We start from the raw sequence: 23,605 nt of genomic DNA, 5'->3' as shown, positions 1-23,605 counted from the left end.
AATCTACATATTTTTTAAGCTATTTCACAAATAGCTTTTGAAATTTAGAGTTAGAATTTAAAAGATATCAAAATTTAAAAATATATTTGAATCTGCGAAAATTAGAAACATTAAAAAAATTGAGCCAAAGTTGCAACAACAATGCAGCTCTAACTTACGCCAACCTCAAATCAAGTAGAAAAAAGAAAAGAAAAAACTCCGGGGTGGTGGGGGTCGAAGTTGGGTATCCCGGGTGGAAGTTGAAGGCTCAAGCCACTCGAGCTACTGTCAATCTGCTATATGTAAAGGGGTCGATCGCTAGATGAACCAAACTCACTGGGCCGTGAATTTTAAAAAAGGAAAACGAATCGTTTTTGTTACTTACGGGTGGCATTGGTGGGTAATTTTGACCAACTTCAGAGATAAATTTAATGATGTATGACAGAAGTTATCCTTGCTTTATTAGTACGTATAGATATAGATGTAGTTCGTAATAATATATTTTTAAAGACTTACATTTACAAACGGATGGAGTACTATGCAATAACTCCTCCGTGTGAGGTAGTATTCTCATGTCGACCACTCACAAGAATGTCGATTATTCACCAGGACGTCCCATGTCATACTTCATCCATCTTAAAACAAGTGTTGCCGATTTAGTATAATTTTGTACAACTAGACTAGCAGTATTTATTTAGGAATGAAAGGAGTATAACATAAGCATCTCCATAACCAGGCCAACCCATAGGCCGGTGCAACGGAGCGACCGCCTTGGATCCGTGGGACGTAGGGGTCCGTACCGAGTTAGTAGTACGGTATATGTATTAGGATATTTCTTCGTTATGTATAGAAAAATAAGAGGAGAAAAAGGACGTAATAGCACTCAAAGTCCTACATTTGTCCTAAATGTGATGTTTTAGTCTTAAAACTTGCAAAATGACCCTACCAGGGCCACAACTTACACCTCATGTGAAAATTTGGTCCACAGCCAATCAGAGCTTGCCAACAAGCACCAGCTCGACCGAGCGGGTCAGCTCGTGTCTTTTCGCAAATACCTCCTTGTAGTTTTGCTGAATTAACCCACAGTCCACCGTCGGCAGCACCTGAATTAATTATGTCGGGGGCTAAGTCTTGTAGATCACATGCGCAACCATTCGCCCCCTCCCTCCAGTTTTCTTCCTCTCAGAGCAACACGAGTTGGTGGTGACATCACCTCGCATGGCGTCGTCCGAGTTCTTCGGCGGCGATTGTGAACCGCCTCCCCTCAACTCACCTAGTGCGGTCGCACTCTGCCCCCCCCCCCCCCCCCGCCGCGCGTGCCGAATATGGTGTTTTGTACTTTCCTTTGCTCCCCTAACCCACGTGCTCTGCTCCTCCTCATCTCCTCACCCTCGTGCTCCGCTCTATGGATTTGTGGTAGATTGATGGCTTTGTTGTGCTCGGATGTTGCTACGGTGCCTTTGTAGGACTAAAGTTAGGGGTTTGAGCTATGGATTTAGTATTAGGTTTTGTGCGGCAAAGTTCCGTGTTTCTACCATGGAGCTATTTTTTTTGTGTGCAAGGAACATCCGATCCAAATTAGTCCCATGGAGCTATTCCTAGGGTTTTGCCCTAGATCGGGTGACAAATCTGATTTAGTTGCTACAAATCTAAACATTGGTACTACATGTGTTTCTTTAGTTAAATATTCAGTTCATAACTTAACTAAAAATTTCCTAAAAATATGAATTTCTCGAGTTAGGTGTTTTCAATTTAGTATTAAAAATCAGTTATGCATGTATTTGGATAAAGTATAGTGTTTTGTGCACATACTGGATTTTAACTATATTTATGCACTATTTGGATAAAGTGTTGTTAGAGCATATTTTTCCATGTGTGGTTTTGGAATTGATGACAATCCCTATGGACTAATGCTTGCCTTGAGTTATATTCGAAGGATTTGTCTATAGTCACTCCTTGAAGTCCATCTGTTGGTTTCAAGGAGTTTATATGGTGACCAAGGTGGTATTCAAGGTTTTATCCAAAGGTTGGTCTTAAATAAGATAAGATACAATGTTGATCAAGACTAAGTCAAAGAGTGAATCAAGTTGATCAACACACAAAGCATACAAGATGTACTTAGAGGGATCAAGTGATCACATGGTATGGTAAGCATTGTCCATTACGCTTTGTGTACTAACCCATGGTCTACATGAGAATTCTATGTGGGGTTAGGTATGTTCCCATGGGCTTGCGTAAAAAGGAATATCTCATACAACCCACGGAAGATTGCAGTGTGCAAGTTCAAGTGGAGCATCACGAAGAGTTCATGCTTGAAGCTTGCCATCCATTTTGGTGACATTGGACCTGAAGATGTGTCGAAGAGTGGTCCACCCGTAGTGGAGCATGCGGTAGCAATCAACTAGGCTTCACCGAGCCAACGCAATCAAGAAAGGTGGTCCATCTTGAGGAAGTCAAGATCGTCATCATCTAGCTCAAGTGGACTATGTGCAAGGTATATGTTTGCCACTGATAGGTTTTCTATTTTACCGGTCTCATGGTGGTAGTTGGGAAACCCGGGTTATAGGATCGTTTGTCGTACTATCAAGAGGGGGCTATCAAGTGAGTAGCTTGATCATATCATTCGTTGAGAGCTTAAACCATTTGCCTCCTTGCATCATCTTTCTTGTTTCTTGTTTGGTGTTTATTTGTGTGATTTTTAGAGCTTATGGTCATCTTCATGACAAGCTCGAGTTCATCGAAAACGGAGTTCGTATGCATCTTCTATGATGTTTTCGATGTTGGAGTTTTTTTCGGTTCTTCATTAATAGAGGGTTCGCATCTCTATATCATTGATTGTCGATGTTGGATAGCTCTTGTCGTCCTACGTCCAACAAGTTCGAGTTTGCTCAATTCAAAGCTCATTTGCACAAGTTATGGCACTTCTGGTGTTCCTGCATTTATCTGTTGCTTTTGTTCTCGTCCGGAAAGATCCCAGCGGTAGTACTGCTCCCAGCAGCGATACTACCTCTTATATGCGGTAGTACCGCCCTGCTCAGGGGTAATACTGCTCTCGGGTAGTAGTGCGCATGTCTAGTGTCGCTGATTGTGCCGCTCCCTTGGGATCTCGACACTTTTCATGTCGGACTTGGCCGATTGTGTCATGTAGTTCAGCCCGTAGTACCGATCGCTAGCGGTAGTACTTCTTACTACCGCGCCAATTCCACCCATGTTTTCTCGGGTTGGAATCCTCAGCAGATCCTGGGCGGTAGTAGGAGGCGATACTACCTCTTATCTGTGGTAGTACCGCTCCTGGCAGCGGTAGTACCGCTCCAGCGGAACTACCACTTGCGTGCCTACCATTTGATCCGTGGTTCTGTCGCCCCAGCGGTAGTACCGCTCCCATAAGCTGTACTACCTCTTATAGGTGGTAGTACCGCTCTCTTGAGCGGTAGTACCGCTTGTGTGCGTGTTGAGGGGGTAACGGTTGGATTTTTTCCCTCCTATAAAGGGGGTTCTTCTTCCCCATTGAAACTTATCCTTTGAGCTCGTGTCCCCCCCCCCCATTGTTGACCTTCTTCGAGCTTGCTAACTCTCAATCCCTCCAATGATTGTTACTAGTTCTTGGGGGAAAAGAGAAAGGAGACCTGGATCTACGTTTCCACCAATCACTTTCTCCTCTATGTGAGGGGGACCCCTTGGATCTAGATCTTGGAGTTCTTTGTGAGCTCCTTGTTGTTCCCCACATATTCCCCCATAGCTTTTGTTGTGGTGGTGGAATTTGGGATTGAGAGACTTGCATCGGTTTGAGTTCTCCACGGTGATACGTGGAAGTACAAAGTTGAGAAGCTTATTACTCTTGGGTGCTTGGTACCCTAGAGCTTGTTCATCTTGGGTGTTTCGGCGCCCTAGACGGTTGGTGGTGCCTGTGTGCTCAATCATTATGGTATAAAGCTCCAAGCAAGCGTGAGGGTCTCCAATTAGGTTGTGGAGATTGCCTCGAGCAATTTGTACGGGTTTAGTTGACCGCTCCCAAGGGTTACCAAAGTGTACTGGTTCGGTGACCGCTCCCAAGGGTTGCCATTTGTACGGGTTCAGTGACCGCCCTCAAGGGTCCCTTAGTGGAATCACGTCATCTTGTATTGTGCGAGGGCGTGAGGAGATTACGATGGCCCTAGTGGCATCTTGGGGAGCATTGTGCCCTCACACCGCTCCAAACGGAGAATAGTACCCACAAGGGTGTGAACTTCGGGATACATAGTCATCTTCGCGTGCCTTTGTTATTTCTTACCCGAGCCCTTTGCTTATGCACTTTAGTTTGTGGTAGTCATATTGTCCCTTGATACATATCTTGTTATCACTTAGTTGTTTACTTTCCTTAGCATAAGTTTTTGGTGCACATAGATGAGCCTATTGTTTTAGGTTTTGTGCTTGACTAATTAAATGCTAGTTTTATTCCGCATTTGTATGGTTGAATTGAGAACTCAGCTGCCAAGGCTCATAAATCATCTTTGTGTCGAATCAGCAAATTTGGGTGAAATACTACCCTCGAAGGCTGTCGTGATCCCCTATACATGTGGGTATCACCCCGTGTTGATGTTGTCCATGGAGGACACCACCACCAGCAAATGTTTAGTCAAATGTTTTTGAGCTTTTGTACTGAACTTCATGATGTTTTCTAGAGTACGGACAATGGTGTGGTACTCAGTGATGAAGGATGGCTTGTTGTGTAATGTCTGGAAGGTTGTGTGTGCGGACTTTATAAGCATGGGTGACTTCACCTTTTGGCAAAATGTGCATGCTTTATCTCATGAGAAAAAGCACAACACGTCGTAGAACATACACCGTGATCCATGATTGCAATGTGAAGTCACTTGCCCATGAGTGGTACACCATCTACAACAATGTCATGAAGTATTAAAGTGTGATTATGCAAGTAGAGAGAACGTGGCCACGAGGCCCATCTGCAATTGAGATCGTAAGTTTTGCATCTTGTTGACCTACATGTTGGTCAATTTATTGATCCACTCAATGTTGCAACTTGATGATCATCATGTTGTATAGCCCAGAGCGATGCCAGGATCTACCACAAGAACTAGAGTAGATGATTTACGTTTATACATTGTTGGACGAAGCTAAAGGGGCACAGTGCATGGGACAGCATGCGCTGAATTGGTTATCTCATATGAATATTTATATTATAACTATTGTTGTAGTGTAGTAGAGATATTTGCATGTTTATGGATGAATTGTGATAAGGCATCCATGAAATGGACCCTCAAACTGGTTTTCCATATGAATATATTTATTATTACTATTGTTGTATTAGATATATTTGCATGTTTATGGATGAATTATGTTAAGGCATCTCTAAAGCGGAGCCTCAAACCGCCTACAACCATCCAAACTGCATGGTTTAGATGTGTTTTGATAACCAATGTGACTTGTATCGGTGTGAAGACCGGTCCGGACACACTTTTTCCCGCAAATCCGAGAGAAATTGGGGGGGGGGGGGCTTTGTAGGAGTTCGGACAACAGCCATGTAGGACTCTAACACCCCCGGCCCACCTAGAACTCCACCAAAACCACTCCCGAACCCGTGCCTCCATCCTCACAAATTCCCTCCTTCCATTTTTCTCTCTTGTCATCGTCGTTGCTCCACCACACCGTCCTCCCCACCACACCCCTGTCGGAACTCCTAGGCTCCATGCCGCTTCTCCTCCGACGTTGTTCCACACCTCTTCTTCGACCACCACATAGGTACCATCTGCTCCTATGATACTCACCATGCCCAACAACTATTTGGTGAAATGCCCGTGCTAAAAAATCCTTCCTTTTTGAAGCAATGGATTTGGATATGAAGTACATATACGAGCACTATGTTGGGTCATTAGACGAGGAGGACTACACAGATGAGACGACAATGATACAGGCGGTCCTTGCAGATGCGGAGCATGCGAGGAGCATAATCTCAAATTCAAGGGATCGATCAAGGTTCATCGAGTGCTCAACCGCAACAGGGCGCTTTGACGCAGATGGACGACTACTTTGCTCTCGATGCCCTGTTCGTTGGAAAATTTCGTCGGTGCTTCCGGATGAACAAAAATTCCTTCAATCGTCTATACCATGGCATCCAGTCCGTTGATGACTACTTCATATTGAAGAAGGGCATCGTGGAAAGTATTGGATTCTCTAGTTACTAGAAGTGCATGGATGCACCGCAGATGCTTCCATATGGCAGGACCGCTGATTCGTGTGATGAGTACCTACAGATATGTGAGAGCACACGCGGAGATGCCATGGTCAGGTTTGCAACTGACGTGGTTGAGGTGTTTGGACCTCAGTACGTGAGAGAGCCAACAGAGAGAGTATGTTGGCAATCTCGGAAGTAAGAAGATGATCGGGTTTTCTCGGATCTCTTAACCACAAGCATTATAAATGGAAGAACTGTCCAAAAGCTTTACAAGGGCAATATCAGAGTCATGTTAAGAAGCCCACCATCACTCTTGAAGCAGTTGCATCACATGATCTTTGAATTTGGCATGCTTTCTTTGGCATGCCCAAATCTCACAATGACAACAATGTGCTGCAGTGACCACCATTGTTTGCTAGGCTGGCAGAAGGAATAGTTTCTTCTTGCCACTATAATATCAATGGCCATGATTACAACATGCACAACTATCTCGATGATGGTAGCTTTCTCCTATGAGCTATTCTTGTCAACACCATCTCTAACCAAAATGGCAAGAAAAGTCAACCTTTGCCCCAAACAAGGAGCAGCTACAAAGGATGTTGAGAGGGATTTGAAGTTCTGAAGGCACATTTTACAGTTTTTCATGGACTTGCTAAACAATGGGATCAAGAGACTTGTGGTAGGTGATGACCTGTTGTGTGATGATGCACAACATGATCGTAGACGATGAGAGCGAGGATGTTGTCACTACTCTTGATGAGTTTGGATGATCCTATCGAACTTTCAAACCAAAATCTGAGCACATTTTAAGGGTTTGTTGAAATGCATCAACAAATTCGACATCAAAGAACTCACGAGTAACTCTAGAAATATCTGATTGAGCATATGTGCATGGTGAAAGGGAACAACAACTGAATTTTTTAACTTAGAGTATTTGAACATTTTTAACTACGTCTCAGTCAAGTAATATTGTATATAAAAAGAAAGAAAAAAACATTTTTTCTATATGAATCTTAATGCAAGATCAAAATAATACAGCATCAACCGAGACATAACAATGTCGGAGTTGACCGAGCCTTTGCAAAACTGTTATTGTGCAGTTCACCGCGCCGTGACGAAGTCGCAGCTGACTGAGACTTTGCAAAGCTGTTATTGCGCAAACAGTTTATGACCAAAGTTGAAGACAGTCCAAATATGCCATGGATTCGAAAATGAAAGGCAGGAAACAAGATCGAAGTACAATAAAAGTGAGAAAACCAAGATGAAGGTTCCGAGCTTATTCTCCGCTCCACGAATCGCCCTACAGGTCCAAACAACAACTCGACGATCAACAGCAAACTAAGCAAGCCAAGCAAGCACAGTGATAGTAGTGTATGATACGTACGTACGCACGGCACAAACAACACTGTCCTCTGATCCATCCAGGAGCCCAAACACCCAATACCCTACCCATGCATTAGGCACGTTCAGATCATGCAAACGCGGCGCCGCACGGTGCCCTCGCCGGGTAGCGGAGGACGCAGTCGCCCCACGGCCCCTCGTCGGCCGCCGCGGCGCCGGCGTCTGCGGCGACGCGCTCCCACAGGGCGCTGCTCGCCTTGGGCCCGGTCCCCATGCCGAGCTGCCACACGCGGTCACCCCTTCGGACCCGCCCCCTCGCCTCGTGGTACCCGAGCTGGTACCACAGCGACGACGCTGACTGGTTCCCGAACCGCTGGAACGTCGCCAGCGCCGCCTCCGCCTCCCTCTCCCCCAGCCCCAGCCCCTCCGCCAGCCTCCGTATGTTGGGCATCCCCGACGACGGCAGGCAGAAGTGGCTCGCCGCGGCCAGGAAGTTCGGCTTCGGCGCCTCCACGTGGCCTGCGCCGCCTTGGAGCTTCCTGCTGCTCCGGCGGCGGCGGTGGAATCGCATGAGCGCCGCAGCGTAGCGGATCTTCTCGTGCCACGGGAGGATGGAGGCGCCGAAGGCGGGGAGGTGGGCGCGGAGGAGGTCCCGGAACACACGTCCGAGGCCGCGCCCGATGGTGAACCCGGTGATGCCCTCGTCGTCCTCCTCCCTCACGGCCAAGTTGTATCCGCGGTCGTCGGCCGCGATGGTCGTGCGCTTCAGCGCGACGAGCCGGTACTTGACCGGCGCTGGCACCGAGACGGTGTTCGACAGCAGCGCGGCGGCGCATCCGGTGCGGAAGAAGCAGTTGAGGAGCAGCTTGGTGGGGTCCCTCCCTCTGTACCACCCGATCGTGACGATCTCCGCGCTGACGACGACGGCGTAGTCGATGGCGCCGGCGTGCGCCTTCAGTACGCCCCTCGCGACGTCCACGCCGACAATGCCCGCGGCGCACCCCATGCCGGACAAGTTAAAGGTCTTGACGTCGCTGGGCATGCGGTAGCGGTTGGCGATGATGGCGGTGAGCGACGGGGCAGGGCCGAACCCGCTGCAGTTGACGACGAGCGCCCCGACGGCGGACGGCGGCACGCCCGTCTTAGCGAACAGCTCGTCGAGGGTGGGGAAGAAGAGCATCCCCGCCTCCTGGACGGCGTCGGCGTGCGCGGCGGACGGCGGGAGGTAGTGCAGCGACGGCGGGAAGTAGGTCTCGTCGCCCATGCCGCTGTCCTCGACGACCCTGGACATGAACTCGACGCTGCCGTCGTCGAAGCAGCCGATGAGGCGGAGGTGCTCGAGCAGGCCCGGGATCGTGACGCGCAGCCGGCGGGGCGGCTTCAGGTACGCGAAGTCCACCAGGCCGATGCCCGCACGTCGGCCGGAGCGCCACAGGTGCGTCATCATCGCGCACACGGGGAGGAGGTAGAGCGCCGCGTGCCGCCGGAAGACGAGGACGAGCAGCTCGGCAACAAGGCACAGGATGAGGACGGCGACGCCGAGGACGCGGTGCACGGCGGCGAGCAGGTGGTCTCTGTGCGCCATCTCCATGTCGATCCGTTCGACCTCCTGCTTATCTCGCGATCTCTTGAATGTTTTGGACGCGCCGCGTGTGCGTGCGTGTGTGGCGTGCGATCGATGCGGCGGCTCTTATATGGTGCGTCGTCCCCAGCTCATGTGACCGTGACAACTCTGCATGCATGCACATGTGCACGCCATGAACTGTGCCCGTTGCATAGTACGTCAAGATTGATCGTGTTGCCCGCGTAACATGGTTGAAAACTGCTATAAAAAACAAGACGATATGCTTTGCGTTGTGCAGCTTGAGATGCAACCCAAGCTGAAGGGACAAGATTGGTCCATCCGGCCACATAAAATTCAAGAGTTGTAGCTTTCGCCATGAAAGCAATCGGCCTATGTACAGTAGCGTTGGCCGCCCTCTAGTATCGTTTCCTCGCTGTTTACACATGCTGCACGTACGTGCCGGGGAGTAGCGTGGTCAAGCGTCTACATGCACGTACCAACAGAGGGAGAGAACATGCAGCTACGTACGCGCCTACGTACGATACAATATGGAAGATGCGGCATGCACGGGGAGGTACGTACGTACGTAGAGCCGATCGATCTCGATCGTGTCGTCCTGACGCGCGGCGCACATGGACGGTGACGAGGCAGGCATCTTTGCATGCTTACTGTTACACGGGAATGGCCAAGCAGGAGAGCAATGCACGGTTGGTGAAGGGTACATGTTTTGCGGACCCTTCAAGTCCTTTCCATGCTCGATTCAATTCGGTGGCTCAGTGTCCACAAGCTAACGTAGGTCCGAGCGCACGCAGATCCTGCGCCAAGATTCGAAAGATGGTTCACAGCATCTTCTACAAAAAGGCGCTACCGCTGCGTGCTAAAAAAAAATAGGTGTCAAAATAGAGTTTTATAGCGCGAGGACGTGTTGTAGCTTTAGCAAACGCCGTAAAATTTAGCGTGCCGTAGGTTGCGCTTCAGCAGTGATGCTAAATATACAACGCGAGTGTTCAGCACAAAGACATTTTTTACTTAAAGATAGAACCAAATAGATCAAACATATATAAAATAAATCAACAATAAATAGTTTAATTGTTATCTCAACTCAAACAAATAGTTCATGAATAATACAACAAATAGTTCATGTGGTTCATAAATTAGGTGGAGGTGGGCTTGTGCTAAAGCTTTATTATGAGCATGCTTACGATAGAATTAGTTGGGGCTTCCTTAGAGAGATGCTCCTTTCTAGGGGTTTTTGATGAGAAATGGGTTGACTGGATTTATAGCACTCTGCATCTAGGGACATTCCAAGTTAGAATTGATGATATCAATGGCCCCCATTTTATGGGGGAGAAGGCCTTAAGCAGGGAGATCCTCACTCTCCCCTGCTATCTTTTATTCTAGTTGATGATGTTATTACTAAAATGCTCTTTAAGGGAGTTAATCATTGTCTCGTTGCTGGCCTACTTCCTGAAGTAATTCCTGGTGGGGTTATCACTTGCAATATGTTGATGACATCATCCTGCTTTTTAAAGACTCACTAGAGTATGCGAGATATTTGAAATGGATTCTCACATGTTTTGAGAAGTTGTCTCGATTGAAAATCAACTTTCATAAAAGTGACTTGCACACCATAAATGTGGGAGAGGACTTATCTAGGAATTTTGCTGAGATTTTATGTTGTCAATTTGGGGATTTCCCCTTAAAGTATATAGGAGTTCCTCTTCATTTAAAAAATCTGAGAAGGGAAGACTTGCAGCCTATCATTGATAGGATTATTAAGAATATTGTTGGCTGGCTGGGTAGGTACCTTTCTTATAGAGGCAAATTAATTATCCTTACTACTTGCATTGCTAATATTCCCGCATATCTTATGTGTGTTATGAAAGTTCCTAAATGGGCTATTGATGCGATCACCTCTCAAATGTCCCATTCCTTTGGGGGGCATGGGAGAGGCTCATAAGCACCATCTAGCTAACTGGGGTCTGGTTTGTAAGAAGAAAGAATTTGGGGGTATGGGAGTCCCTCATCTTAGGGAATTCAATATGGCTATGTTAGCTTCATGGGGAAAATATACTATGATGGTGGAGACAAGGACTTGAGAAGAATCTTAAATTATAATTATGATATTGATAAACCAAATTTTTTTGGGGCTCAACATGGGGTGGGCTCTCCTTTTAGGAAAAGTTTCACTTGGGCCTTAGGGTCTACAAATAACTTCTCGAAATGGTCTCCTCGAAAGGGGAGGAACATTGCCTTTTAGCATGACATATGGTGTGGAGATTGCTCTTTGAAAACTCTCTTCTCTACCTATCAACAGCATGATGCGTCCTTGGCTTAGGTTTGGGATGGTGATACCCTTCATTTGACCTTTAGAAGGTGTCTTGATGATTATCCGTTGGGGAGGTGGTATATAATGTATGATTTGGTTAGTTCTGGCACTCTCTCTCATACAGCTGATTGTCTTCTTTGGACTTTGGAGCCTTCTAGCAGATATATATAGTTAAGTCTTTTATAGTGTGATTAATTTTGGGGGTGTCTTCTGATATTAAGAACTCTATTTGGATAATCAAAGTCCCCCCAAATATGCATGTTTTCCTTTGGCTAGCCTTCTACAACAAATGCTTGACTAGGGCTAATTTAGCCATACGTAGGCATGTTGATGATATTACTCGTGTTTTTTTCTAATCCTGAATCTATTCAACATCTATTTTTGACTCTATTTTTGCACATGAAACATGGTTGATTATTGGTGAGGTGTGTGGTGTTAAGGTGCCTTCTCGATTTTCTGACTGGGCCATTTCTTGGAAAAAGAGGAAACAATGTGAGACGGTTAACCTTATGACTTCTGCCACTTTGTGGAGCTTATGGTTACTGCAAAATGATTTTGTCTTTCACGGGAGGAAGGGGCGCAGTATTCGATGTGTGCTAGATTTGGTGGGGGCTATGAACAAGCAATGGAAAATATTATGTGCACACGCCGAGGGTGCTCTTCTTCTCCGGTGTATAAGGTTGTTGAATCGGCGGAGAGGGGACGTGCTTAGAGTTGCCCGCTAGTCTAGTTTGCTAGAGGTGGGGTGTTTTTGGGTCTGTCATGTTATATCATGTTTATCCCTCCTTCTCAGCTTTATGTGATGTGAAAAAACTTGTAATCCCCCTATGAGCAGACCTGCAATGCTCGCTGCTTTTGTTTCTGTGACAATTACTTCTGGTTGTTGCCGAGAACTGCTTAGACTTGGTTATGCTTTGCCTTGGCTTTGAAATAAAATTGGGGTAGGGTGCTTGATTATTAGTCTATGATGTTTGTGGTGCTCGTTGCGTGAGTATGCTAATGAATGGGGTTCAATTATGTGTTAATCATGAGTAGTTTCTCTCAGTTGAACTAGAACATGTTGGCTAAATGACTGTTCACACCGTTGCGGGATCCGTAGCTGGGTGGACTAGATAACCGCTCAATCATGTGCATCCAATAAACCAAGCGTGATAGCTTCTCGACTGTTATTCTATCGGAGATTATGAGGCCTAAGGCTGGTCGCTTGGCCATGATGCCGGCAGTCGTGTAGAATAGGAGAGGTTTAAAGTTGATCGCCTATGTGGAGGAGAGGTTTCAAGTTGCCATAGTGGACATTTCGAATTTCGTGGTTACTGTGCTCATCAAAGCGCGTACCGGGGACACAACCTAGATAATGGACACCGTTTATGGCCTGGTGGATGACACCGTGAAACCTCTTTGCCTTGCCAATTTGGGTAGGATCTGCGGTCTGGGGTCACAGGAATGGCTTATCATTCATGATTCTAACCTCATCTACGAGGCCAGAGATAAAATAGCAATGCCAACCTCACCCTAAACTTCATGCCACATTCAGAGCAGTCCTTAACTCGAGTGATCTGGTGGATATTAAACTCTGTGGTAGACGGTTCACTTGGTTGGTCCAGCAGGAGGTGTCCACCCTGATTCGGCTTGGTCGTTCCTTCTGCTTGTCGAAATGGGATGTCCAGTTTGAGGTGCCGAGATTGAGCCCGCGCGTAGTGACAATGTATGACCATTGCCCTCTGCTCCTGACATGTGACTCTGTTGCTCCAAGGGATGTGTGGTTTCACATTAAGGTATTATGGACGCACATAGAGGGGTTTCAAGAGGTTGTGATGTACGCATGGTCGTAGTTGTGCTGCAAGTTGTTGTTGTTGTTGTTGTGCTCACTGCGAAGCTCAAATCAACCGCCCAAGGCTTTAAGGGTGTGGCATAAAAACTGTATCACATACACTAGGATAGAGTAGCTTGTGTCCGAGGGCACGATGACGAGAGCCCGTGTACTATACTTTTCATATCATAGATGTATTGCCTAAGAAAATTGTGTCCAATAAATTTCTCGTGTGACGCTACCTTGCTCGTAATAGTCGAGCATACAAACTATCACGAATACCTAAAAGTCATCATGCCTACACGGCGTTGTTGGTGTGCCGACCTAGTAGGACATGCATGTCATGCTCACATCACTAGTTATTTATTTATTTTGTTTTTACTTATAATTATAAATTAATTGCATATATTATAAAAACTTAACTTTAGAAATTTAAACCCAGGAATTTGAATAAATTTTAACATACTATAAAAAATGTTAGCGCGGTTTTCAAAAATGTTAATAACTTTCAAAAAATGTTTGTCACAACTTAAAAATGTGCCCGTATGTAATCAACTCTTTTTATAAATGTGTGTATAATGTAATAAATAAATCCTTTCATAGTGTAAAAATGTTTTTTGGCACTAAAAATGCACGTAAGTTACACGTTATGGAATTATTTTTGCATTCAAAAAAAAGTCCATACCATTTTTTCAAAACTTATATACTCCCTCCATCCCAAAAAGATTGTCTTCATTATGGTGCTAAATACATCCCTATCTAGACAAATCTAGAAAGTTTTTAGGACGCGGGTAATACAATTGAAAAAAAATGTTTGACTTGGTTATAAAAATGTACTCCCTCCGTACCTAAAAAATGTACTCCCTCCGTACCTAAATATAAGTCTTTTAAGATATTTCACTAGATGTCTACATACGAAGCAAAATAAATGAATCTATACTCTAAAGTATGTCTATATACATCCGTATGTGGTCCATTAGTGAAACTTCTAGAAAGACTTATATTTAGGAACGGAGGGAGTACATAATATGTTTAATAAAAATCATGTGCTTCAAAAATAATGTCCATAAAATTTATAAAAAAATTATACGATGTATAAATTATTTCAGTAGTTTAATAAAAAATATTAACATTAAATAAATGCACAATGTGTATTTTTGAAATGTTACCGTGTATTCAAAAAAGTGTTCAAAAACACGTATTTCAGAACAATGTACATCATGTATTTGAAATACGTCCAGCATTTAAACAATACACATTTTTCTAATAATCTTGTGTTCCAAAAATGTACATTATATACCGGGAAAAAAGTGGGCATGAGTTAGGAAAACACCAATAATAGCCACAAATAAACAAAATAAGAAAAAAAAACACAAAAGAAGCAACGATAACCTATTATAAAAAATAAAAAAACAATGAGAAACAAAGAAAAGAAAAGTAAAATGAAGAAGAAATGAAAAAAAATCTGAAGACCATGATGAATACTCCCTCCATTCCTAAATATAAGTCTTTTTAGAGAATTTTCTATTGGACTACATACGGATGCATATAGACATATTTTAGAGTGTACGTTCACTTATTTTCCTCCGTATGTAGTCCTTTATTGAAATGTCTAAAAAGACTTATATTTAGGAACGGAGGGAGTAAAAATCAATAGAAAACGAAGAAGAAGGGGGCTGATCGAACGTGCAGCGACCACTACGAGTGGCAGCAACTATCATGTTAAATGGGCCAGCAAGGTAGTGAGCGATTCATATAAGGAATAGATATGTGCAACACATAGTTGTCACATGAATCATGTGCCCTTTTTCTCAATTGGTACGCGCCACACATGGATGTTAACCACGACTGGACGTAGCGTTTCTGAACTCGAGCACATTTGAGCTCGGATGAAGAGAAAATTTAATAAAAATGAAAATAAATTCAAAAAATCAGAATTCATTCTTGGTGCAAACATTTACAAAAGTTGTCAGTGCTCATAAAATTGCACCACTAAATAGCATTCATGAAAGTCATAGTAAAAAAATGATGCCCCAAAAGTGTTATTTTCAAAAATATTATGGAGTGTTGATTTTGTCTTCTTGGCACGACTTCTATGAATGTCATTTTATGATGACATTTTGCAAGCACTGAGAACTTTTGTCAACGTTCGCACTAAAGAAAGCCAGTTTTTAAAATGTTTACATTTTTCTGATTTTACTGTTCATGGCTAGCAGAAATGAGCTCGCGAGCATAAGATGACTTTTGACCGGACGTAGAGTTTCTGCTTCCGAACTCATTTGAGCTCGATGAACATTAAAATCAAAAGCAATTAAAAAATATTTAAAAAATCTAAATTTTTTTGTGAACAACATTGTTAAAAGCTCTAAGTGCGTGCAAAAATACGGGCTTGAAATAAAATACCTATAAGGCATGGTAAAAGAACAAAATCGATACTCTGAAAATGCACATTTTCACAGTACCGTTTTTTTACCACGCCTTATAAAAATGTTATTTCAGGCCAAATCTGTGCATGCACTTAGAACTTTTTTCAATGTTGTTCAAATATTTTTTTTCAGATGTTTTATTTTATTTTATTGTTCATCAAGCTCATTTGAGCTCGGGAAAGGGCACTTTCACTTTTGACCACAACTTTTCTTCCTAGGTTAGGTTATCATTTAGTCATAGCGTTAGAGCATCACCATCCGTCCCCCCAAGAGGCCTCCCACGAGCACTTTTTCAGTGTTGACGGACGAAAAAAGTCCCATTCGCGTCCCCAACGCCTCATTTTTCATTAGATTTGGACAAAATTAGAGCCGACGCTCCCAGGCACAACCCCGCCCATCGGAGGGCACTTGAGGGCTCCAGGGCTACTTTTTGCATGCAAATGACCCACCATCACTCACACGTCCCCTCTCTTTTCTCTCTCCTTCGCACATGGCACAGAAACCGCAGAGAGGGCGTGTAGTCGGCATAGAGCACCCTGTTTGTTGGTTAGGAGCATAATGACTAGAAAAAAGTTCTCCCCCGAAGCAAAAGTTACGCCGAGGCAACCCAAACCGACGCAAAAAAAACGCCTCATGGGGAGCTCAATGGCTGGAGATGCTCTTAGCTCAATCTGTTCGTTTGGGTACCCTAACCCACTACCAGAACCCGAATCGAACCGAATTACCCGAATTATCGGGTAACACGGGTATCGAGTTAGGGTTCGGTTCTCATTTCCAAGCTAATCAATTTTCGGGTTAGGATTTGGGTTCTAGCGTGAAAAACCCAAAATACTCAAACTGCCTGTATTATTTATACTAGTCAAATTATTCATGCTATTATTACACTTACATGTTACCCATATTAATTAAAATACTCATACTATCCAAAATACCCGCACTATCGAATTATTCGTACCAAAAATTGATGTGTGCTTATAATACTTTGGGTTTTTTGGGTACCCGGATAACCCGAATTGAATTTTTGGATAATTTGGCTTCCGGTATATTTTGACAGAAAAAATTCAGTTTTCGTTTTGTAGTACCCGAATTAGAATTTTTTCCAAAAGTACGTGAGATTTTGTACCAAATTCGAAAACCGATAGCCCAAATTGGAAAAATTCAAAAATGGTACCCCGTCGGCCTCTGGTGGGCCGAAGAGTGGCATGTCGGCTAGCGGGAGGCCGAAGGGGGATCGGTCGGCTTGTGGGCGGCCGAAGGGGGCCCGTCGGCCCACTCGTGGCCGAATAGCCACCTGTCGGCTTGTGGGCGGCTAAAGAGGGCATGTCGGCCTCAACGAGGCCGAAGAGCCCCTGGATAAGGCCGACCGACCCTTCAGCCTCCTTAGTCGCTGGCTCCTCTTCTCTCTCTCGTTTTTCTTTCCTCATTTTGCCCCCCTCCCTTCAATCTCCCTCCATCCTCCACCCATTTTCCTATTCAATTCGCTGAAACAATAGATCATACCCATCTCCACCGGCCTACCTACGGTCTCATTTTGTGCCATGGGGTAGTTTTTTGTTCGTTTGGAGGAGCCATGGTGGGTGGTGGAGGTGTGGATGGTGAGGAGGTGGTGGAGAGGAAGAAGAAGGGGACACACGCGTCGAAGGTATACCGATTTTTTTACCGTAGGTTCTTTTTAGCGTAGGTTTATTTAGTGTACGTAGGTTTATTTTAGTATGAATTTGTTCGTTGCGTATAATGACAAGCTGGCAATGTATGACAGGTGAAAATGTTTGAATCCGTAAATTTGACTGTTTATTACGGCCCTCGTAATATTTGATATAATGAGTTGGGGTTGATCTTAGCGAGTTTAAAAAAGGCGTCATGACACTTTCAGACCCGGAAAGACTGGACATTAGGCAGTTGAAGCACTGGTAGACTACTAGTTTTGGGCTCGATCCTGAAGTTTGTTCCGTCACTATTCATGCATTGTGGACCAAATCCTGTAAAAAATTGTCAAGTGAGAGTTGATGCCAATAGATAGGAGCCAGCATTGGTTGTACCTGTTAAGTCGTTCCAGACACCGAAGAAGCCACCCATATGCCCTAGTGCAACCAGTGGCGAAGGAGGAGAATTTCGTACAAGTCAATGTGGGGTATGAACCAGGCCAGGGTAGTCAAGTGGCTAACGAGATTTATGTATCCGGGTCTCGGCCACCAGATGTGGATGCTAGTTAAGCCGAGAAAGAGGCATATTATGTGCCACACAATGTCAGTGGTCATGATACTGGGCAGAGTATTCATTCGATAGTATTAGCTGGCTCTGGTGTTGCTGATGGGGATGAGGAAGGCGATGAAATGGACAGGGTATGAGGTTCAGCTTCCTACTGATGGTTTTGGTTCTGTAAATGAGGTGAAGACGCATGAGGTTAAAATTGGAACGGAATTTTATCCAACTTGTGAGTGTACATGCAACAAACCGCAGTTGTTGCACCTGCCTTGCTCACATGTGTTGGCTGCCTGTGGCCAGATTGAGTTAGATGATATCTCCTTCGTGTCTTTGTACTATTCAAAAGAGGCAGTACTCAATGTGTGGACATGTGAGATGACAGGGTTTAGAGTCATCGGCAATTTCAACAAGGTAAACGATGGTGAGAGGGTATACATCCCAGATCCTGGACTTCGACGAACTAGCAGGGGCACACGTAAGGTAAGGCGCATCCGAAACGATATGGACCAATCTAAAGCTGGTGGAGCAACCAGACAATGTTTGCTGTGCGCGGCTTATGGACATAGGATGAAATATTGCCCCAGCCTGAACAAAGACGGTGCTTCCACATCGACGACTACGACAACAGTAGCAAGAGGTGGTCGTGGCAGTCGAGGTGGACGTGGCAGTCGAGGCCGAAGGGGTGGACAAGGAATAAATAACTCAGAAGCTACATAATGTGTCGGCCTACATTTTAATTTGTAATATGTGTGCACTATGTTTTAATGTGTACTATGTCGGACTATGTTTTTATTTGTAATATACAAATTTGTGAACAATTTCCGAACATGAGCTTAGTTAAGAAAACATGATTACTGATACTACTCGACAATTCTGCTGGATAATTCAATACAAATTTTGATACTGGATATTTCTACTACTTGATAGTTCAATACAAATTCAACCATTACATACTTAAAATTCATCACAGATCTCCTTCCACTTCTTGACCTTGTCCTTATAGCCACGGTTCTGTTTCATCATATCAGAAATGATGTACTCTAACTTTTTCTTCTCTTGCTTCATTTGGTCTCTCTCTAGCACAAGCTGGTCCCTCTCCTTCTCTGCCTTCGCCCTAAGTACCTGATGTAGATTGGTGCAACCATGGTCTGCCAACTTCTTCTTCTCAATCTCCTCTTTCAGATCACTGATAGCCAACCTAGCACTGCCAAGCTGATTAATAATCTCCTCCTTGTCAGCCACCATTTTTGCAAAATCAAGTTTGAAAAATCTAAGCTCTTCCTCCATCTTCGTCTTTTCTTCAATTATTTTGAAATTTTCTTCACCCAACTTAAGATTTTCTCTGATTCTGTCCTCGTTTTCTTTGCCATGTATGCTTCACAATTGACCTATGCAAAACTGCATAGCAACTGACCACTCAGGGTCTATCCACTCCAGATAGTTGCACTTTTCTTCTGCTAAAATTCAAAACAATTTCAATGATTAACATACATGAAATTGAATGGAGCAGAAACTAACTAAGATTAACTAATTACAATGCAACATACCTTCTCCTTTGCACAAGCAAGAAAACGCCGGCCAGTGTCAGTAGATTAAAATGCAACTTGCCTGAGGCTCAGGGAAGGCTCTAGATGCAGCGAGAAGATAGTTCATGAGCAATGCCACTCCATTCATAACATGTGATAGTCCTACGAAGCTAAAAATAGAAGACACCAAACTGTTATGAAATTTCGAAATGAAGGATCCTAAACCTAACCGTAAATGCTGGAATCCCGAAATTAACGTAGAGTCACACTCTCGTCATCCCAAGAAAAGCTTGATCCCTCGCTCCAAAAAACAATGGCAGACTAATTGGCAGAACTAAATCTACTGGAGAACCTAAAAATGTATAAACAAGTTAACTCGCAGACTTACATATATCTACATCACCGAAGAACCTAAAATATATTTAAACCAATTAATTGAACAAATTAATTGGCAGACCTAAATATATTCAAAATCTACTCGATAACTGAAGAACCTAAAATATATTTAAACTAATTAATTAAACAAATTAATTGACAGCCCTAAATATATCCAAAATCTGCTGGATAACCTAAAAATATTTGAACAAATTAATTGGCGCACCTAAATATATCCAAATCTACCGGATAACCTAAAAATATTTCAACTATTTAATTAGCAGACCTAAATATATCCAAATCTATCGGACAACCTAAAAATATTTAAACTACTTAATTAGCATACCTAAATATATCCAAATCTACGAACCTAAAAATATTTAAACTACTTAATTAGCAGACCTAAATATATTCAAATCTACGAACCTAAAAATATTTAAACTACTTAACTGAGTCACCTAAATATATCCAAATCTACCGAAGCATACGGAAACGATTGTTGAATTTTACCCTTGAAACGTGCGAAGAAACGACGAACGACGACCCCATTCGGCCGCCCGCAAGCCGACCTGTCACCCTTCGGCCTCCCGCCGGTCGATAGGCTACTCTTCGGTCCATCAGAGACCGACGGGTACCATTTATGCATTTTTCCGATTTGGGCTATCGGTGTACTTTTGAAAAAAAATCTCCGGATTATCCATAACCCAAACTACGCGAAATGAAATAACCAAAATATCCAAACGTCTAGACTGACTCTTGAAGAGGCCGATTCACGTGCATCCATGGTCCTATGTCCTGTGGCGGCCGCCATGGTTCTTCACTTGTTCCGGCCCTGGTGGCGGCGACAGATGGCATCTTCTTCCATACCAGCAAGCCAAGCCAGGGCAGGGCACGGTTGCCTTGCCGGCTTGGAGCGTTCTGGAGTTTCAGGCCCATCATCCATGCCGAGCTATGCGCTTCCATCCAGCAATATTCCCGTCCTTCTGCAAGATGCCGAGAATGGCAGCCGGCAGGCCCGGGCATTATCTGAAGGAGCACTGCCGGCCGGCCACCCACTGAAAGCAACTCAAGTTACTGACCGACCGATCCATCGTCCCGTAACCTGGACTGGATACTCGGATCGAAGGCGATCGATCAGGGTGTCCGGTACCGGAACCATCGGGACGCGTAGCCTGTCACCCACTGAAAGAAACGAGAGTAAAAATCCAACCTCACTCGGGTTCACATGCGCCACTGGCCTGCCCGCGTTCGTCGTGTCCGCCCGTCACGTTTCTCTCCGTTGGATCGCCGGAATCCCTCGTCCGTTACAGCCCGTGGCGTTGGCAGTATATGTAGAGTAGGCTGCGGCACTAGACTGGGCACCGGCAGAGCGCCAAGGGAGAGGAAGACAAGATGCGGGGAGGTCCGTCGGCGTCTCTGCTGTGCTGCTGCCTGGCGGTCGTCGTCGCCGGCGTGGCGGAGGCGGCGGGGGCTGGGACGCGGGTGCCGCCGCCGCTGCCGGTGCTGCCCATCCCGACGGCGGCGCAGCTGGCGTGGCAGCGGCGGGAGGTGATCATGTTCTTCCACTTCGGGATGAACACCTTCACGGACGTGGAGCGGGGCACGGGGGCGGAGGACCCGGCCCTCTTCGCCCCGGCCGCGCTCAACGCCACCCAGTGGATGGACGCGGCCGCGGCCGCCGGCGCCTCGCTCGCCATCCTCGTCGCCAAGCACCACGACGGCTTCTGCCTCTGGCCGTCCGCCTACACCGCCCACTCCGTGCGCGCCAGCCCCTGGCGCGCCGGCAACGGCGACGTCGTCCGCGAGTTCACGGCCGCGGCGCGCGCGCGGGGCGTCGACGCCGGCCTCTACCTCTCGCCGTGGGACCTCCACGACCACCGCTACGGCCAAGAGATCGCGTACAACGAGTACTACCTCGCCCAGCTCCACGAGCTCCTCACCCGGTAAGTGCCTGCCCTGAACGCGCTCGCACGTGCATCCATACATCGCCGAGCCCGGCCGGCCATTGATGACGTATCATCGTTGCATGTGTAGGTACGGGAAGGTGTGGGAGATCTGGTTCGACGGCAACAAGGGGGCGAACGCGACCAAGATGACGTACCATTTCCAGGAGTGGTTCGACACCGTGAGGCAGCTACAGGGCTCCATCAACATCTTCTCCGACGCCGGCCCCGACATCCGCTGGGTCGGCGACGAGAAGGGCTTCGCCGGAACCACCTGCTGGTCCGCCGTCAACCAGTCGTCCATAACAATCGGCAGCGCCGGCATCGAGAAGTACGCACGCGCACACACACATACAACGTGATACCACGAAGCAGTTGCTCTGCTCTGTTGACTGACAACGGAGTGCGTGGCAGGTACCTGAACGACGGCGATCCGCGGGGCACGGACTGGGTGCCGCCGGAGTGCGACGTGTCGATCCGGCCGGGGTGGTTCTGGCACCGGAACGAGACGGCCAAGCCGCTGAGCCAGCTGCTCAACATATACTACAACTCGGTGGGCCGCAACTGCGTGCTGCTGCTGAACGCGCCGCCCAACGCCGCGGGCCTCATCGACGGCGCCGACCTCGCCAGGCTCCGCGAGTTCGGCGCCGCCGTCAAGCGCATCTTCGGCACGGACCTCGCGAACGGCAGCAGAGCTCGGGCAAGCAGCGAGCGCGGCGCCGGCTTCGAGGCGGGAAAGGTGCTGGACGGCCGCGACGGCACGTACTGGGCGCCGAAGGCGGAGGAGAAGGGGTACTGGATCGAGCTGCGGCGGCCGGCGGGGGCGCGGCCGTTCAACGTGGTGAGGATGCAGGAGCACGTGGCGCTGGGGCAGCGGGTGGAGCGGCACGAGGTGTACGTGGACGGCGTGGCCGTGGCCCGCGGCACCACGGTGGGGCACAAGCGGCTGCACCGGCTGCCCTGCCCCGTCGCCGGCACGACGGTGAAGATATGGTTCGCGGCGCGGCGAGGGCCGCCGCTGGTGTCGGCGGTGGGCCTCCACCTCGACCCCTACGCAACCGACGTGATGTGACGGGTGTGCGACAGTAATTTGTTTGTTGTTGCGTCGTCTGTCAGTTCGGCCTCATGTCTTTGACGGTGACACAAATCTGCGTCCTTCGTGTCCTTTCGAATGGATACGATCAAAATTCACAACTCAAAATGTTTTTTTTTACCCTCTTTCTTTCGAACGTCACTTAAGAAGAAGTGGCAACTAAGCATGTTTTGACTCGTAATTTACATTATGAAAGCAAAAATGTTACACATACAATCGTTTACAGGCAAATTACATGTTCCTTTCTCTAATTAAACCAGACTCCCTGATTTCAGTTGGGTGGGGCTCAACCCTACCCCTTAATACAATCACTGTTTGACACCTTGAGTCCACTCCATAATTAACGTGTAAAGTACCGTCCATGTAGCTAGTGGCGGAGGTAGAGGATGGTCCACCCCATCATGAGATTTGAAAAATGTTTTTTACTATATAGGAGAAATGCCAAAAAATAAAAGAAAAAAATAAATGCATGTATTATAACACCACTAGCCCATTCTGACCTAGTGGCATTATTGTTGCGAAAGGGTAACAATTTCTTAAGAAACACATGGCAACTTCTCGAAAGAGAAAAATTGTTGGAGAAAAGGGTTAGGTTTATCATCTCTTACCAAGTAAACCTTCCATATAAGAATGTTTGCTTGCCATCCCTTTTGAAGTGATAATTATTGATTAGAAGGGAAATGAATATGTGACTTTTGAAAAGTTTTAAAATAGTAATGTCTTCGAAGTATGTGAAAACAACTTAGTATCACTTAGAGATAACAATTAAGGGACTAGATAACGCATGCAATATGATGAAGACATTCACACAAATATGGCAGAGTCATCATGCAAGCATAGAT

At 46.0% G+C, this 23,605-nt stretch overlaps 2 protein-coding genes across 2 annotated transcripts; one reads left to right on the top strand and one right to left on the bottom strand.

Moving 5' to 3' along the window:
- Window positions 1–7,304: 7,304 nt before the first annotated feature.
- LOC123397803 (3-ketoacyl-CoA synthase 4-like) lies at window positions 7,305–9,149 on the bottom strand. Its single transcript, XM_045092334.1, has one exon. The coding sequence runs from the start codon at window positions 9,081–9,083 to the stop codon at window positions 7,623–7,625; it is 1,461 nt and encodes a 486-aa protein (XP_044948269.1). The 5' UTR covers window positions 9,084–9,149; the 3' UTR covers window positions 7,305–7,622.
- An 11,843-nt stretch (window positions 9,150–20,992) lies between these two features.
- LOC123396644 (putative alpha-L-fucosidase 1) lies at window positions 20,993–22,974 on the top strand. The gene is made up of 3 exons (XM_045091523.1): window positions 20,993–21,670; window positions 21,762–22,001; window positions 22,085–22,974. Exons 1-3 carry the CDS (start codon window positions 21,120–21,122, stop codon window positions 22,740–22,742), a joined length of 1,449 nt encoding a protein of 482 aa, XP_044947458.1. The 5' UTR covers window positions 20,993–21,119; the 3' UTR covers window positions 22,743–22,974.
- The last annotated feature ends 631 nt before the right edge of the window (window positions 22,975–23,605 follow it).

This window comes from Hordeum vulgare, chromosome 5H (assembly GCF_904849725.1).
Source record: "Hordeum vulgare subsp. vulgare chromosome 5H, MorexV3_pseudomolecules_assembly, whole genome shotgun sequence".
Lineage (NCBI taxonomy): Eukaryota > Viridiplantae > Streptophyta > Magnoliopsida > Poales > Poaceae > Hordeum > Hordeum vulgare.
This window is presented reverse-complemented; position numbering and strand designations above follow the sequence as displayed.

Excerpts from the sequence above, each read along its gene's own strand:
- LOC123397803 (XM_045092334.1), bottom strand. The coding sequence starts at position 9,083 with ATGGAGATGGCGCACAGAGACCACCTGCTCGCCGCCGTGCACCGCGTC.
- LOC123396644 (XM_045091523.1), top strand. The coding sequence starts at position 21,120 with ATGCGGGGAGGTCCGTCGGCGTCTCTGCTGTGCTGCTGCCTGGCGGTC. Across the intron at positions 21,671-21,761 it reads CTCCACGAGCTCCTCACCCG|GTACGGGAAGGTGTGGGAGA; the intron begins GTAAGTGCCTGC and ends TTGCATGTGTAG. Across the intron at positions 22,002-22,084 it reads GGCAGCGCCGGCATCGAGAA|GTACCTGAACGACGGCGATC; the intron begins GTACGCACGCGC and ends AGTGCGTGGCAG.